The sequence below is a fragment of the Thalassophryne amazonica genome, chromosome 10 (genome assembly GCF_902500255.1).
Source record: "Thalassophryne amazonica chromosome 10, fThaAma1.1, whole genome shotgun sequence".
Classification (NCBI taxonomy): Eukaryota; Metazoa; Chordata; class Actinopteri; order Batrachoidiformes; family Batrachoididae; genus Thalassophryne; species Thalassophryne amazonica.
In genome coordinates this window covers 101559180-101572589 of record NC_047112.1, presented here as the reverse complement: position 1 = coordinate 101572589, position 13410 = coordinate 101559180, and the positions used below count along the sequence as shown (strand labels likewise).

Genomic DNA, 13410 nt, shown 5'->3' with positions numbered 1-13410 from the left:
TAAAGAGGTTTTTAACACTGTGGGTCCGAGCTTGCTCTCTTTTAATAATAGCTGCCTCAGCTCCAGGACAGTTCCAGCCCATTTTAAACATGCTGTAGTTAGGCCTCTTCTTAAAAAGCCCAACCTAGATCCCTCAGTTTTATCTCATTTTAGACCAGTATCAGACTTATCGTTTTTATCTAAGGTTTTAAGTTGTTTTTAATCAGTTGCAATCGTTTTTAGAACACAACTCTGTTTTAGATAAATTTCATTAGGGTTTTAGATCTCGACATAGCACTAAGTCAGCTCTTTTAAAAGTACAAAATGACATTCTTTTATCGTTGGACTCTAAAAAACCTGTGCTGCTGGTGATGTTGGATCTAACAGCTGCGTTTGATACTGTGGACCACTCAACCCTCCTCACACGTCTGTCCCAGCAGGTTGGCCTCCGGGGGACTGTCTTGGAGTGGTTTCAGTCTTATTCGACTAACAGGACTTTGAGGGTGATGGTTAATGACTTCCCCTCCTCCACAGTTCCTCTGAACACTGGTGTGCCCCAGGGCAGTATCCTCGGACCGCTCTTGTTCTCTTTGTACATGCTTCCACTGAGTTCAGTCATCACCAAACACAATCTTCAGTTTCATTTTTATGCCGATGACCTCCAGATTTATATGCCAGTTGTGCCTAATAATACAAGTGCTTTGGACTCCATACATAACTTTTTTAAGGATATTAAGGACTGGCTGGCTCAGAATTTTCTGCACCTTAATGAAGCCAAAACAGAGTGTATTCTGTTTGGAGCTAAAACTAACTCTGATCCAGATCTTGGCTCCCTGGCTCCTTATCCTAGGGCTGTGGTAAGGAACCTTGGTGTGCTGTTTGACGACTGTTTAAATTTGAGAAACAAACTGACAGTGTGGTAAGAGCCAGTTTTTTCCAGCTGAGCCTACTGGCAAAAGTCAAACCCTTTCTAAGCCAAAAGGACCTTCAAAAGGCTATGCATGCTTTTATCAGCTCCCGGATTGACTATTGCAATGCACTTTATGTTGGTATCACTCAAGGCTCTCTAAACTGACTCCAACTGGTCCAGAATGCTGCTGCTCGCCTGTTGACCAACACCAGGAAGCACAGCCACATCACTCCTGTACGTTACTCCCTGCACTGGCTTCCAGTCCGTTTTAGAGTTGATTTTAAACTGTTAATGTTTGTTTTTAAAGCTGTAAATGGCTTTGGATCTTCTTATTTATGTGACCTGTTAAAAACACACAACCCTGTCAGAGCACTTGGGTCTGCTGACCAAAACTTTCTGGAAGTTCCTAGGTCCAGGTCCAAACAATGGGGTGACCGTTCTTTTGCAGTAGCAGGTCCTAAGTTGTGGAATGCATTACCTCCTGAACTGAGGTCCATTAATAGCTTGCCTCTGTTTAAAGCTAAGTTAGAAACATACTTGTTCAGAGCAGCTTTTTGCATATAATTGCTTTGACACTTTTTTTTTATCTATTTTTATTCTATTTTAGATGCTCTTATTGTGTTTTATTGTATTTTTCGTATTGTTCTTTTTATTTTATCTCTAGCTGGTGCTATTGGAAAGCACTTTGGTTCAGTGAAAACTGTTGTAAAGTGCTACAGAAATAAAACTTGATTGATTGATTTTACTAATAGCCCAATTTCATAGCCTTAAGAGTATGCATATCATGAATGCTTGGTCTTGTTGGATTTGTGAGAATCTACTGAATCTACTGGTACCTTGTTTCCCATGTAACAATAAGAAATATACTCAAAACCTGGATTAATCTTTTTAGTCACATAGCACTACTATTATTCTGAACACTACTGTATTTGGACATAACAAGGGGCAATATGCATGGCTGAAAAAGAACACAGCGGTCCAAGAAAAACACTTGCTACCTACAGTAAAATTTGGAGGTGGTTCCATCATGCTGTGGGGTTGAGTGGCCAGTGCAGGTACTGGGAATCTTGTTAAAGTTGAGGGTCACATGGATTCCAGTCAATATCAGCATATTCTTGAGAACAATGTTCAAGAATCAGTGACAAAGTTGAAGTTGCACCGGGGCTGGATCGAGAGGAACAAGTAAGTTCTTGAATGGCCATCTTACTCCCCAGACTTGAATATTATGGAAAATCTGTGGTGTGATTTTAAGCAGGTTTTTTAAACCAACAAACCTGACCAAACTGGAGATGTTTTGTAAAGAAGAATGGTCCAAAATACCTTCAACCAGAATCTAGACTATATAGGAAGCATGTACAGGCTGGTATTTCTCAAAACGAGAATCTACTAAATATTGATAACTTTTTTTCTGTTGGGGTGCCTAAATTTATGCACCTGTCTAATTTTGTTTAAATAATTATTGCATACTTTCTGTACATCCTATGAACTTCATTTCACTTCTCAAATATCAGTGTGTTCGTCTGTTATATGATATATTTAACTGAAATTGCCAATCCAAACAACCAATGATTTATAAAGGAAAATCATGGAAATCATCAGGGGGTCCAAACTTTTACATACCAATGTAACTGATGAGACATAAAATAGTGCCTCAAAATCTCAGTTTGGTTTTATTATTTTACTTGAATGTTCTTTTCACATTAATAGTGAAAATATGCACCGTGCAGTAGAGCCCTGCACGGTACTAATTTCTTCATCCAGTTTCGGCCCGTTCCCACTGAAATTCTGACCATTACTGCTCACAACCACAACGTGTGTGCTACACTCCCACCTTTTCCCACAATGTCTATTTCCAGTCCCGCCCGCACCCGCGAAATTCTGAGAATTGATTTTGTGTCTCCCCCCGTCCCGCGGGAGAAAACACGTCATTTAAGCTATTAATAGAGATTCATAGGATTGCTTGTTTCGTTTCACTGGCCTGTATATCTTTTGATGCACTAGTCAGAAATGGTGCTCCTATTCTGTTGTTTTCGTTTAGTTTAAAAAACTGTTTCATATATTAAAAACTATTTCATATGTGTGTGCCATATGTGTGACATGCAGTGTTGCTACAGTAACTCTTGCTGCGTTTGTGTCTGTGTACCTGTGTTGCTGTTCCTGTCCACTACTCCTGTTAAATTAAACACATTCTATTTAAGTTGATCTGCGTTGGGTCCTACGGGAGCCGGCGGGACCCAATCCCCATGCAGCCCTCTACTATGTTGCACTTATGGAACATTCCACTTGTACCTCCACTTAAATAAAATTTAGAAGTGTTGTTCGCTTGTTTTATATACACACCTAATATATCCCCGACATTTGATTTGGTGGATTGTATGTCACGTGGCATTGATTAATTGTCCCACTGCTTTGAAAAATAGTCCATTGTATGATTTCTATCATGTTTTGTGCAGTTTGATTCCATACATTTCAATCCACTGAACGACTACCTTTTGGTTAAAATGAATCCATGATATGAGGAAGCATGTGGACTTGCCTCGACTATGCAGCACTAACAGATTTATTTAAGTGTCATATAAAACAAATAATGAATGTTTCATGCAATTCATTAAATCAAATCAATTTTATTTATATAGCGCCAAATCACAACAAACAGTTGCCCCAAGGTGCTTTATATTGTAAGGCAAAGCCATACAATTACGGAAAAACCCCAACGGTCAAAACAACCCCCTGTGAGCAAGCACCTGGCGACAGTGGGAAGGAAAAACTCCCTTTTAACAGGAAGAAACCTCCAGCAGAACCAGGCTCAGGGAGGGGCAGTCTTCTGCTGGGACTGGTTGGGGCTGAGGGAGAGAACCAGGAAAAAGACATGCTGTGGAGGGGAGCAGAGATTAATCACTAATGATTAAATGCAGAGTGGTGCATACAGAGCAAAAAGAGAAAGAAACACTCAGTGCATCATGGGAACCCCCCAGCAGTCTAAGTCTATAGCAGCATAACTAAGGGATGGTTCAGGGTCACCTGATCAGCCCTAACTATAAGCTTTAGCAAAAAGGAAAGTTTTAAGCCTAATCTTAAAAGTAGAGAGGGTGTCTGTCTCCCTGATCCGAACTGGGAGCTGGTTTCACAGGAGAGGAGCCTGAAAGCTGAAGGCTCTGCCTCCCATTCTACTCTTACAAACCCTAGGAACTACAAGTAAGCCTGCAGTCTGAGAGCGAAGCGCTCTATTGGTGTGATATGGTACTATGAGGTCCCTAAGATAAGATGGGACCTGATTATTCAAAACCTTATAAGCAAGAAGAAGAATTTTAAATTCTATTCTAGAATTAACAGGAAGCCAATGAAGAGAGGCCAATATGCGTGAGATATGCTCTCTCCTTCTAGTCCCCGTCAGTACTCTAGCTGCAGCATTTTGAATTAACTGAAGGCTTTTCAGGGAACTTTTAGGACAACCTGATAATAATGAATTACAATAGTCCAGCCTAGAGGAAATAAATGCATTAATTAGTTTTTCAGCATCACTCTGAGACAAGACCTTTCTAATTTTAGAGATATTGCGCAAATGCAAAAAAGCAGTCCTACATATTTGCACTGAAGGACATATCCCGATCAAAAATGACTCCAAGATTTCTCATAGTATTACTAGAGGTCAGGGTAATGCCATCCAGAGTAAGGATCTGGTTAGACACCATGTTTCTAAGATTTGTGGGGCCAAGTACAATAACCAGTTTTATCTGAGTTTAAAAGCAGGAAATTAGAGGTCATCCATGTCTTTATGTCTGTAAGACAATCCTGCAGTTTAGCTAATTGGTGTGTGTCCTCTGGCTTCATGGATAGATAAAGCTGGGTATCATCTGCGTAACAATGAAAATTTAAGCAATGCTGTCTAATAATACTGCCTAAGGGAAGCATGTATAAAGTGAATAAAATTGGTCCTAGCACAGAACCTTGTGGAACTCTATAATTTACCTTAGTCTGTGAAGAAGATTCCCCATTTACATGAACAAATTGTAATCTATTAGATAAATATGATTCAAACCACCGCAGCGCAGTGCCTTTAATACCTATGGCATGCTCTAATCTCTGTAATAAAATTTTATGGTCAACAGTATCAAAAGCAGCACTGAGGTCTAACAGAACAAGCACAGAGATGAGTCCACTGTCTGAGGCCATAAGAAGATCATTTGTAACCTTCACTAATGCTGTTTCTGTACTATGATGAATTCTAAACCCTGACTGAAACTCTTCAAATAGACCATTCCTCTGCAGATGATCAGTTAGCTGTTTTACAACTACCCTTTCAAGATTTTGTGAGAGAAAAGGAAGGTTGGAGATTGGCCTATAATTAGCTAAGATAGCTGGGTCAAGTGATAGCTTTTTAAGTAATGGTTTAATTACTGCCACCTTAAAAGCCTGTGGTACATAGCCAACTAATAAAGACAGATTGATCATATTTAAGATGGAAGCATTAATTAATGGTAGGGCTTCCTTGAGCAGCCTGGTAGGAATGGGGTCTAATAGACATGTTGATGGTTTGGAGGAAGTAAGTAATGAAAATAACTCAGACAGAACAATCAGAGAGAAAGTCTAACCAAATACCAGCATCACTGAAAGCAGCCAAAGAGAACGATATGTCTTTGGGATGGTTATGAGTATTTTTCTCTAATAGTTAAAATTTTATTAGCAAAGAAAGTCATGAAGTCATTACTAGTTAAAGTTAAAGGAATACTCGGCTCAATAGAGCTCTGACTCTTTGTCAGCCTGGCTACAGTGCTGAAAAGAAACCTGGGGTTGTTCTTATTTTCTTCAATTAGTGATGAGTAGTAAGATGTTCTAGCTTTACGGAGGGCTTTTTTTTTTATAGAGCAACAGACTCTTTTTCCAGGCTAAGTGAAGATCTTCTAAATTAGTGAGACGCCATTTCCTCTCCAACTTACGGGTTATCTGCTTTAAGCTGCGAGTTTGTGAGTTATACCACGGAGTCAGGCACTTCTGATTTAAGGCTCTCTTTTTCAGAGGAGCTACAGCATCCAAAGTTGTCCTCAATGAGGATATAAAACTATTGACGAGATAATCTATCTCACTCACAGAGTTTAGGTAGCTATTCTGCCCTGTGTTGGTATATGGCATTGGAGAACATAAAGAAGGAATCATATCCTTAAACCTAGTTACAGCGCTTTCTGAAAGACTTCTACTGTAATGAAACTTATTCCCCACTGCTGGGTAGTCCGTTAAAGTAAATGTAAATGTTATTAAGAAATGATCAGACAGAAGGGGGTTTTCAGGGAATACTGTTAAGTCTTCAATTTCCATACCATAAGTCAGAACAAGATCTAAGGTATGATTAAAGTGGTGGGTGGACTCATTTACATTTTGAGCAAAGCCAATCGAGTCTAAATCGATTCAATGCAGTGTTGAGGCTGTCATTCTCAGCATCTGTGTGGATGTTAAAATCGCCCACTATAATTATCTTATCTGAGCTAAGCACTAAGTCAGACAAATGGTCCGAAAATTCACAGAGAAACTCACAGTAACGACCAGGTGGACGATAGATAACAAATAAAATTCATGTAATGGAAAGAATATTTTCATAAGTTGAAAGAGGAAATGTTCCATTCAATGGGGTGAAACATTCATTATTTGTATACTATTGGTGGTGTATGAAGTTACCATGAACAGCCAACATCAGGAACTGTGTGACAAAATGTATTTCAGGCATTCAGTGTTTCTCAATGCCTTCTTGACAAATCATGTTCAAGTCTCCACTTTACTATTAGTCCCGTGTTGGCCTGCTAAGGCTCTTTTACTGCATTTTGAGCATATTTAATTGACTATTTGTAACACTGGAGATACTGGAAGTGACGCAGAACTTGTGACTAATCTTATAAGGCATGTACACATCCTTCATCTTTAGTTTATCATTTGCACATGACAGTGTTAAACAAAATCTGACCATTGAGTGCTTCATTTTTATGTGTGTGTCTGATTACATCTTGACAACTTAAGTTTTGGTAACCTGGCAGCAAGAAAACATCACTGATTATTTATTTAGAGGATCGATTGGACAGTTTAGATGACTTGTGCTATGACTGTGCAGTATATAAACAAACTGAGTTATTTCGATGGCTAACCTGCATAAATAACTATTCCCACAGCCTCCTCTGTGTTGCGGATGGTGCAGCCTCTCAGCAGCAAGTTTCCATTGTAAAGTGCATCTCTTCTGCCACTTCTGGGGATTCTGTCACAGTTTGGACACAAGATATAAACATTTAGTAGAGTAGACAAAAACCTCTGTACAACAGTTTACAAATTAGTAACACTCACCAAATTAAGTGTTCATAGGGTGAACCACATGCAAGACAGATTATATTGCTTAGTAGTGGAATTGATCACACTCTAAAGTCTACAGTCGCTGCATTCATACACAACTCTCATCAGGTCACCAAAGACATTCAAACACTTTTTAAAGCAATTTAGATTAAACTGAGATTTTCTAAATGAGGCCCAAGTGAGTCTGATATGACAGAGCTGAGCTTGTAAAAATCAGCCTTAATCTTAAGACAAAACCAAATATTACGAGTATGATAAACAGCAGCACATTTTAAAGGAGTGCAACTGTCACCAAGTTGAGGAACATGAATGTTCATCTTTTAACCCCTTATAGCATGCGAGCTGACACGACACACTAGTATAGATACTAAACACCAGTGTCCCTGAGTTCTATGCAGATGTGAGCAATACTCCACTCACAACTCCTTTTTACATTCAGACACAGAGCGTGTTTTCTACCAGGTAGTAACATTAGACATGGGGCTTCTGCCCATACTGAAATAAATAAGCCCCTTTTTGCCACCTTGCCCACTGCTCTACTGTAGTCTGGCAACTGAACAACTGTCAGCATTTGATCCCCATCCAAGATAAAGCATAATTCTGTGACTGCAGGTTAGCCATGATGCTCTAATGTAAACTAAAAGGACATTTCTCATATTCATGTCATGTCAAGGTAAATGAGGCATCCCAACAATTGCACTGCCTCACTGCTGCAAGCAAATCATTATTTTTAACTTTGCACTTGACGTCAGATGATATATTCATTTAACCTCACGAGAGAAGGTGATGCAGAAAATGTGTTTCAATGTCTTACTGAGTTCATGAGATATGGTGATTAATGTATTTTAGACAATGACCTCTGATTTGAACTTGACTTTAGAAATAACCTGGGTTGAGAGAGGATGAGCCACTGAGTTTACACATCATGTTTAACTGAAATAGTATAGAGGAGGATTTTCGTCAAAAGAAGACCTGAAAGTTCAGTTACAACTTTCCAGAAGGTACAGTTGTGCTCAACCGTGTACATACCCTGGCAGACATTTTGGGGTTTTTTTGGCTATTTTTCGGAGAATATGAATGATAAACATTTTTTTCACTCATGGTTAGTGGTTGGGTGAAGCCATTTATTGTCAAACAACTGTGTTTACCGTTTTTAAATCATAATGACAACAGAAACTACCCAAGTGACCCTGATCAAAAGCTTACATACCCCTGTTCTTAATACTGTGTACTGCCCCCATTAACATCGATGACAGCTTGGAGTCTTTTGTGGTTGTTGTGAACGAGGCTCTTTGATGGTGAAGTTGCCACTGAATATGTCCTGGACTTTATTTACATCAATTATGAAGAAATACAAACAGTATGAGACTCTATAGTAAATCTGCATGGAGTAGACAGTTCTCAAAAACTGAGTGACTGTGCAAGAAGGAGAGAGTAGGAAAGCCACCAAGACACCCAGACAACCCAGAAGAAGTTATAGGCTTATGTGGCTGTGAGTGGAGAAATTATGCACAGTGCAAGCTTTGCAATTTGTATCACCAGTTATACAGCTTCATGATGAAGTGGTGTAGCGGAGGATCTTCTTAAAAAGAAGACCTGAAAGTTTAGCTACAAATTGCCAGAAGGTACATCTGAGATGCAAGTCTAGATCTGATTTGTTTTGATGAAAGAATATTCTCCACTCGACTCCACTATGAAGCTAAACATTTTTATGTTATTCAAAGAATGAAGAGGTCTAATTTTTTTTTATCATAGGTACAATTCAACTGTGAAAGACAGAATCTAAAAAAATAAAATTCAGAAAATCTCACTGAATGATTTTTAAGTAATTAATTTGGATTTTATTGCATGAAATAAGTATTTGATACAAGAGAAGCACAGACCTTAATATTTGGTACAGAAACCTTTGTTTGCAATTTCAGAGATCAGACGTTTCCTGTCGTTCTTGACCAAGTTTGCACACTGCAGCAGGGATTTTAGTCCACTGCTCCATACAGATCGTCTCCAGATCATACACGTGTTCAGCTTCAGCTCCCTTCAAAGATTTTCTGTTGAGTTCGTATCTGGAAACTGGCTAGGCCACTCCAGGACCTTGAAATGCTTCTTATGGAGCCACTCCTTAGTTGCCCTGGCTGTATGTTTTGTGTCATTGTCATTCTGGAAGACCCAGTCACAACCTATCGTCAATCGGGAAGGAGGCTGGTTGCCAAAATCTTGCAATACATGACCCGTTTTTAGTGCCTGGAGCTGAACTGGTTCACTTTTTGGCCAAAAGAGTGAGACGCCGGCGGAGAGGAAAACGAGCTGGAGCTCTCGTGCACCTCAGACGAAGGGGCACGCGCACGCCCTACCTTGGGATATTTCTCTCCAACGTCCACTCACTCCACAACAAGATGGATGAGCTAGCACTGCTGATGAAGAAGAATAGAGATTTCTCCTCATCTTGTGTACTGTGCTTCACGGAGACGTGGTTAAATGCACAGACACCGGACTGCGCGCTTCAACTAGAGGGATTCCAACTCCTCTGCGCAGACAGAGACCGAGCACTCTCTGGCGGAAAAACTAGAGGTGGGGGACTACAACAACAACGCCTGGTGCTCCGATGTGACTGTAATCTCCCAACACTGCTCTCCCTCTCTGGAATATCTCCTCATAAACTGCAGACCGTTCTACTCTCCACGTGAATTTAACTCTTTCATACTTTGCTCTGTGTATATTCCACCGAGCGCGGACGTGCACATGGCCGAGCGCACGCTCGCGGATCGGATTATGAGCGTGGAGAGAGACTTTCCGGACTCTCGTTATAATTCTCGGTGATTTTAACAAAGGGAATCTCAGGAATTACCAAAATACAAACAGTTTGTTAAATGCCCGACCAGAGAAGGGAGCACGTTAGATCATTGTTACACGACAGTGAGTGGTGCGTACCGAGCAGTGGCCCGTGCAGCTTTGGGACGCTCAGACCACGTGATGGTCCACTTGATCCCCACGTACAGACAGAGACTAAAACTCTCTAAACCTGTTGTGAGGACGTCTAAAGTGTGGAGCAATGAAGCTGTAGAGGAGCTACGCGTGTGCTTGGGCACTACGGATTGGGATATGTTTGAGGCTTCAACAGACAGTTTAGATGACTACACGGACACTGTGACGTCATATATTCATTTCTGTGAAGACAGCATCATCCCACAGCGTACCAGGGTGAGATATAACAATGACAAGCCCTGGTTCACACCTAAACTCTGGCAGCTCTGTCAGCAGAAAGAGGTGGCTTTCAGAGAAGGAGACAGAGACAGCTATAGAGGTGGCAAAGGCTAAATCCATGTACAGCTTACGTCTGCAGCAAAGGTTCTCTGCCAACGACTTGGCCTCTGTGTGGAGGGGGTTGAAAGAGATCACCAACTACAAGCCTAAAGCACCTCGTTCTACTGACGACCTCAAGCTGGCCAACGACCTGAACGTCTTCTATTCACGCTTTGAAGACAAGGACTCACACCTCCCCACCCCCCACACAACTGAATATTCAAACACTCTGGACCTCCCCCTCTCACCGCTGCCCTCCCCCCTCCCCCCGTTGCCCTCTCGGTCCAAGAGGAGGACATGAGAAGACACTTCAAAAGGCTGAATCCACGTAAGGCCCCGGGCCCAGACTGTGTCTCTCCTGCCACCCTGAGACAATGCGCTGATGAGCTGGCCCCAGTCTTCACGGGGATCTTCAACACCTCCCTGGAGTCATGCCATGTTCCAGTCTGTTTCAAGTCCTCCATCATAGTTCCAGTCCCCAAGAAACCATGCGTCACTGGACTTAATGACTACAGGCCTGTGGCTCTCACGTCTGTAGTCATGAAGACCTTCGAACGCCTGGTTTTATCCCACCTGAAGTCCATCACGACCCCCTCCTGGACCCCCTGCAGTTTGCCTACAGAGCCAACAGGTCTGTAGATGACACCATAAACCTGGCCCTGCACTCCATCCTGCAGCACCTGGACTCCCCAGGAACCTACGCTAGAATCCTGTTTGTGGACTTCAGCTCTGCATTCAACACCATCCTTCCGGCTTTGCTCCAGGACAAGCTTTCTCTCCTCCACGTGCCCGACTCCACCTGCAGGTGGATCACAGACTTCCTGACGGGCCGGAGTCAGCGTGTGAGGCTGGGAAAGAATGTCTCGAACACTCTGTCTCTCAGCACAGGATCTCCACAGGGCTGTGTCCTTTCCCCTCTGCTCTTCTCCCTGTACACTGCAGCACCTCCAGCCACGACTCCGTAAAGCTCATCAAGTTTGCGGATGACACCACCCTCATCGGACTCATTTCGGATGGGAATGAGTCTGCCTAAAGGAGGGAGGTGGACCGGCTGGTGACCTGGTGCAGCAGCGACAACTTGGAGCTCAACGCCCAGAAAACAGTGGAGATGATCGTGGACTTCAGGAAAGCCACAGCCCCCCGCCCTCCCTCGCCCTCACCAACAGCCCCATCACCACTGTGGACTGTCACCGCTTCCTTGGCACCACCATCACCCAGGACCTCAAGTGGGAGTCAACCATCAGCTCCCTCATCAAGAAGGCCCAGCAGAGGATGTACTTCCTGCAGCAGCTGAAGAAGGCCAAGCTGCCTGTCCAGCTGATGGTGCAGTTCTACACGGCCATCATCGAGTCCATCCTCTGCTCCTCCATCACGGTGTGGTACGCCGGGGCCACAGCCAAGGACAGACACAGACTGCAGCATGTTGTGGCATCTGCTGAGAAGGTGATCGGCTGTAGCCGTCCATCTCTCCACGACCTGCACGTCTCCAGAACTCTGGGCCGAGCAGGTCGGATCACAGCCGACCCTTCTCACCCTGCACACGGTCTATTCGAACCACTCCCCTCGGGCAGGAGGCTACGGTCCATCCGGACGAGAACCTCCCACCATAAGAACAGTTTCTTCCCCTCTGCCGTTAGACTCATGAACACCTCATAACTCAGTCACCTTAACCTTAACTCTGTCACTTTATCATGGGTCACTTTAGACAATGTACTTTGGTTTTTAATTGCACTCCTCCCACTGCACTGTTTTTTTTTCCTGTTTCTCTGTTGCACACAGCCTTTCATATTTCTTTTTTTTTTATCTTATATTTTATCTTATTTTGGCACATATGTTATTTTATTTTGGCATTTTATATTGCTTTCTTCTTAATGTTGCACCATTATACCGAAGCAAATTCCTAGTCTGTGAGAATCCTGTTCATTGGCAATGGCAATAAACTTCTTCTGATTCTGATACGCTTGAGTGTTGTTAGAAGGAAAGGTGATGTAACAGTGGTAAACATACCACTGTCCCAGCTTTTTTGAAACATGTTGCAGGCATCCATTTCAAAATGAGCAAATATTTGCACAAAAACAAAGTTTATCGGTTTGAACATTAAATACCTTGCCTTTGTGGTGTATTCAACTGAATATAGGTTGAAGAGGATTTGCAGATCATTGTATTCTGTTTTTATTTACATTTTACACAACGTCTCAACTTCAATGGAATTGTGGTTGTAACACATATTTTGCGAGTGTTATTCTGAGTGTGTTCAGTTGTGAATCTCCTATGATAATGCATTAACATCCGGAAACCGATTAGGAGGTGTCATGTCGCTGTCCATGAACGCACATTCGTGTTTCCTGGGCAGCACTGGGAGTGTGGACACTAGCAGTCATATATAATCTCTTTGTTCGTGCATCTGGCAGGGAATCTCAGACCAAGGAGTGACGTCACCCGCCTGACCTGCATAAATGGCAGCAGCTCGTCGATGTCAAAGTCTCTCAGACCACGACTAAAACAAGGTTTTCTGTAGATGTTTTATGGTCTTTAGTGTTTCTTAACTGTCAAAAGAACACATTTTTTGTTTTTATTCATGCTATAAATAATCCCTGGGATTTTCTGTTCCCCTTTAAGGCCCTGAAAACTTTTCTAACAAATAAAACACTCCACCCCTGTGACTGACCTATTCAATTTATGTTGAAGCAGAATTGCTCCCTTGTTGTTTGTGACAAACTTGAAAGTGAGGGGAAAGTAACTTGTTCCCGCCACAAGCTCACAGTGACAAATCTCATCATATGTCATTGTACAGTGACAACAAAATATCCCTGGACATACAACTATAAGAAAAACACATGTTGGAAAGAGTCATAGAGCCTTTCTTTCTAATTTTTACCCATAATTCCACT

At 42.1% G+C, this 13410-nt stretch overlaps 1 protein-coding gene across 1 annotated transcript in view; it reads right to left on the bottom strand.

Annotated features, from left to right (window-relative positions):
• atp10a (ATPase phospholipid transporting 10A) overlaps window positions 1–13410 on the bottom strand; it is a 223083-nt gene that overhangs the window by 167402 nt on the left and 42271 nt on the right. Inside the window, exon 4 of the mRNA XM_034180634.1 lies at window positions 7021–7127. Coding sequence (XP_034036525.1) covers window positions 7021–7127 — 107 coding nt within the window. The remainder of the gene's footprint in view (window positions 1–7020; window positions 7128–13410) is intronic.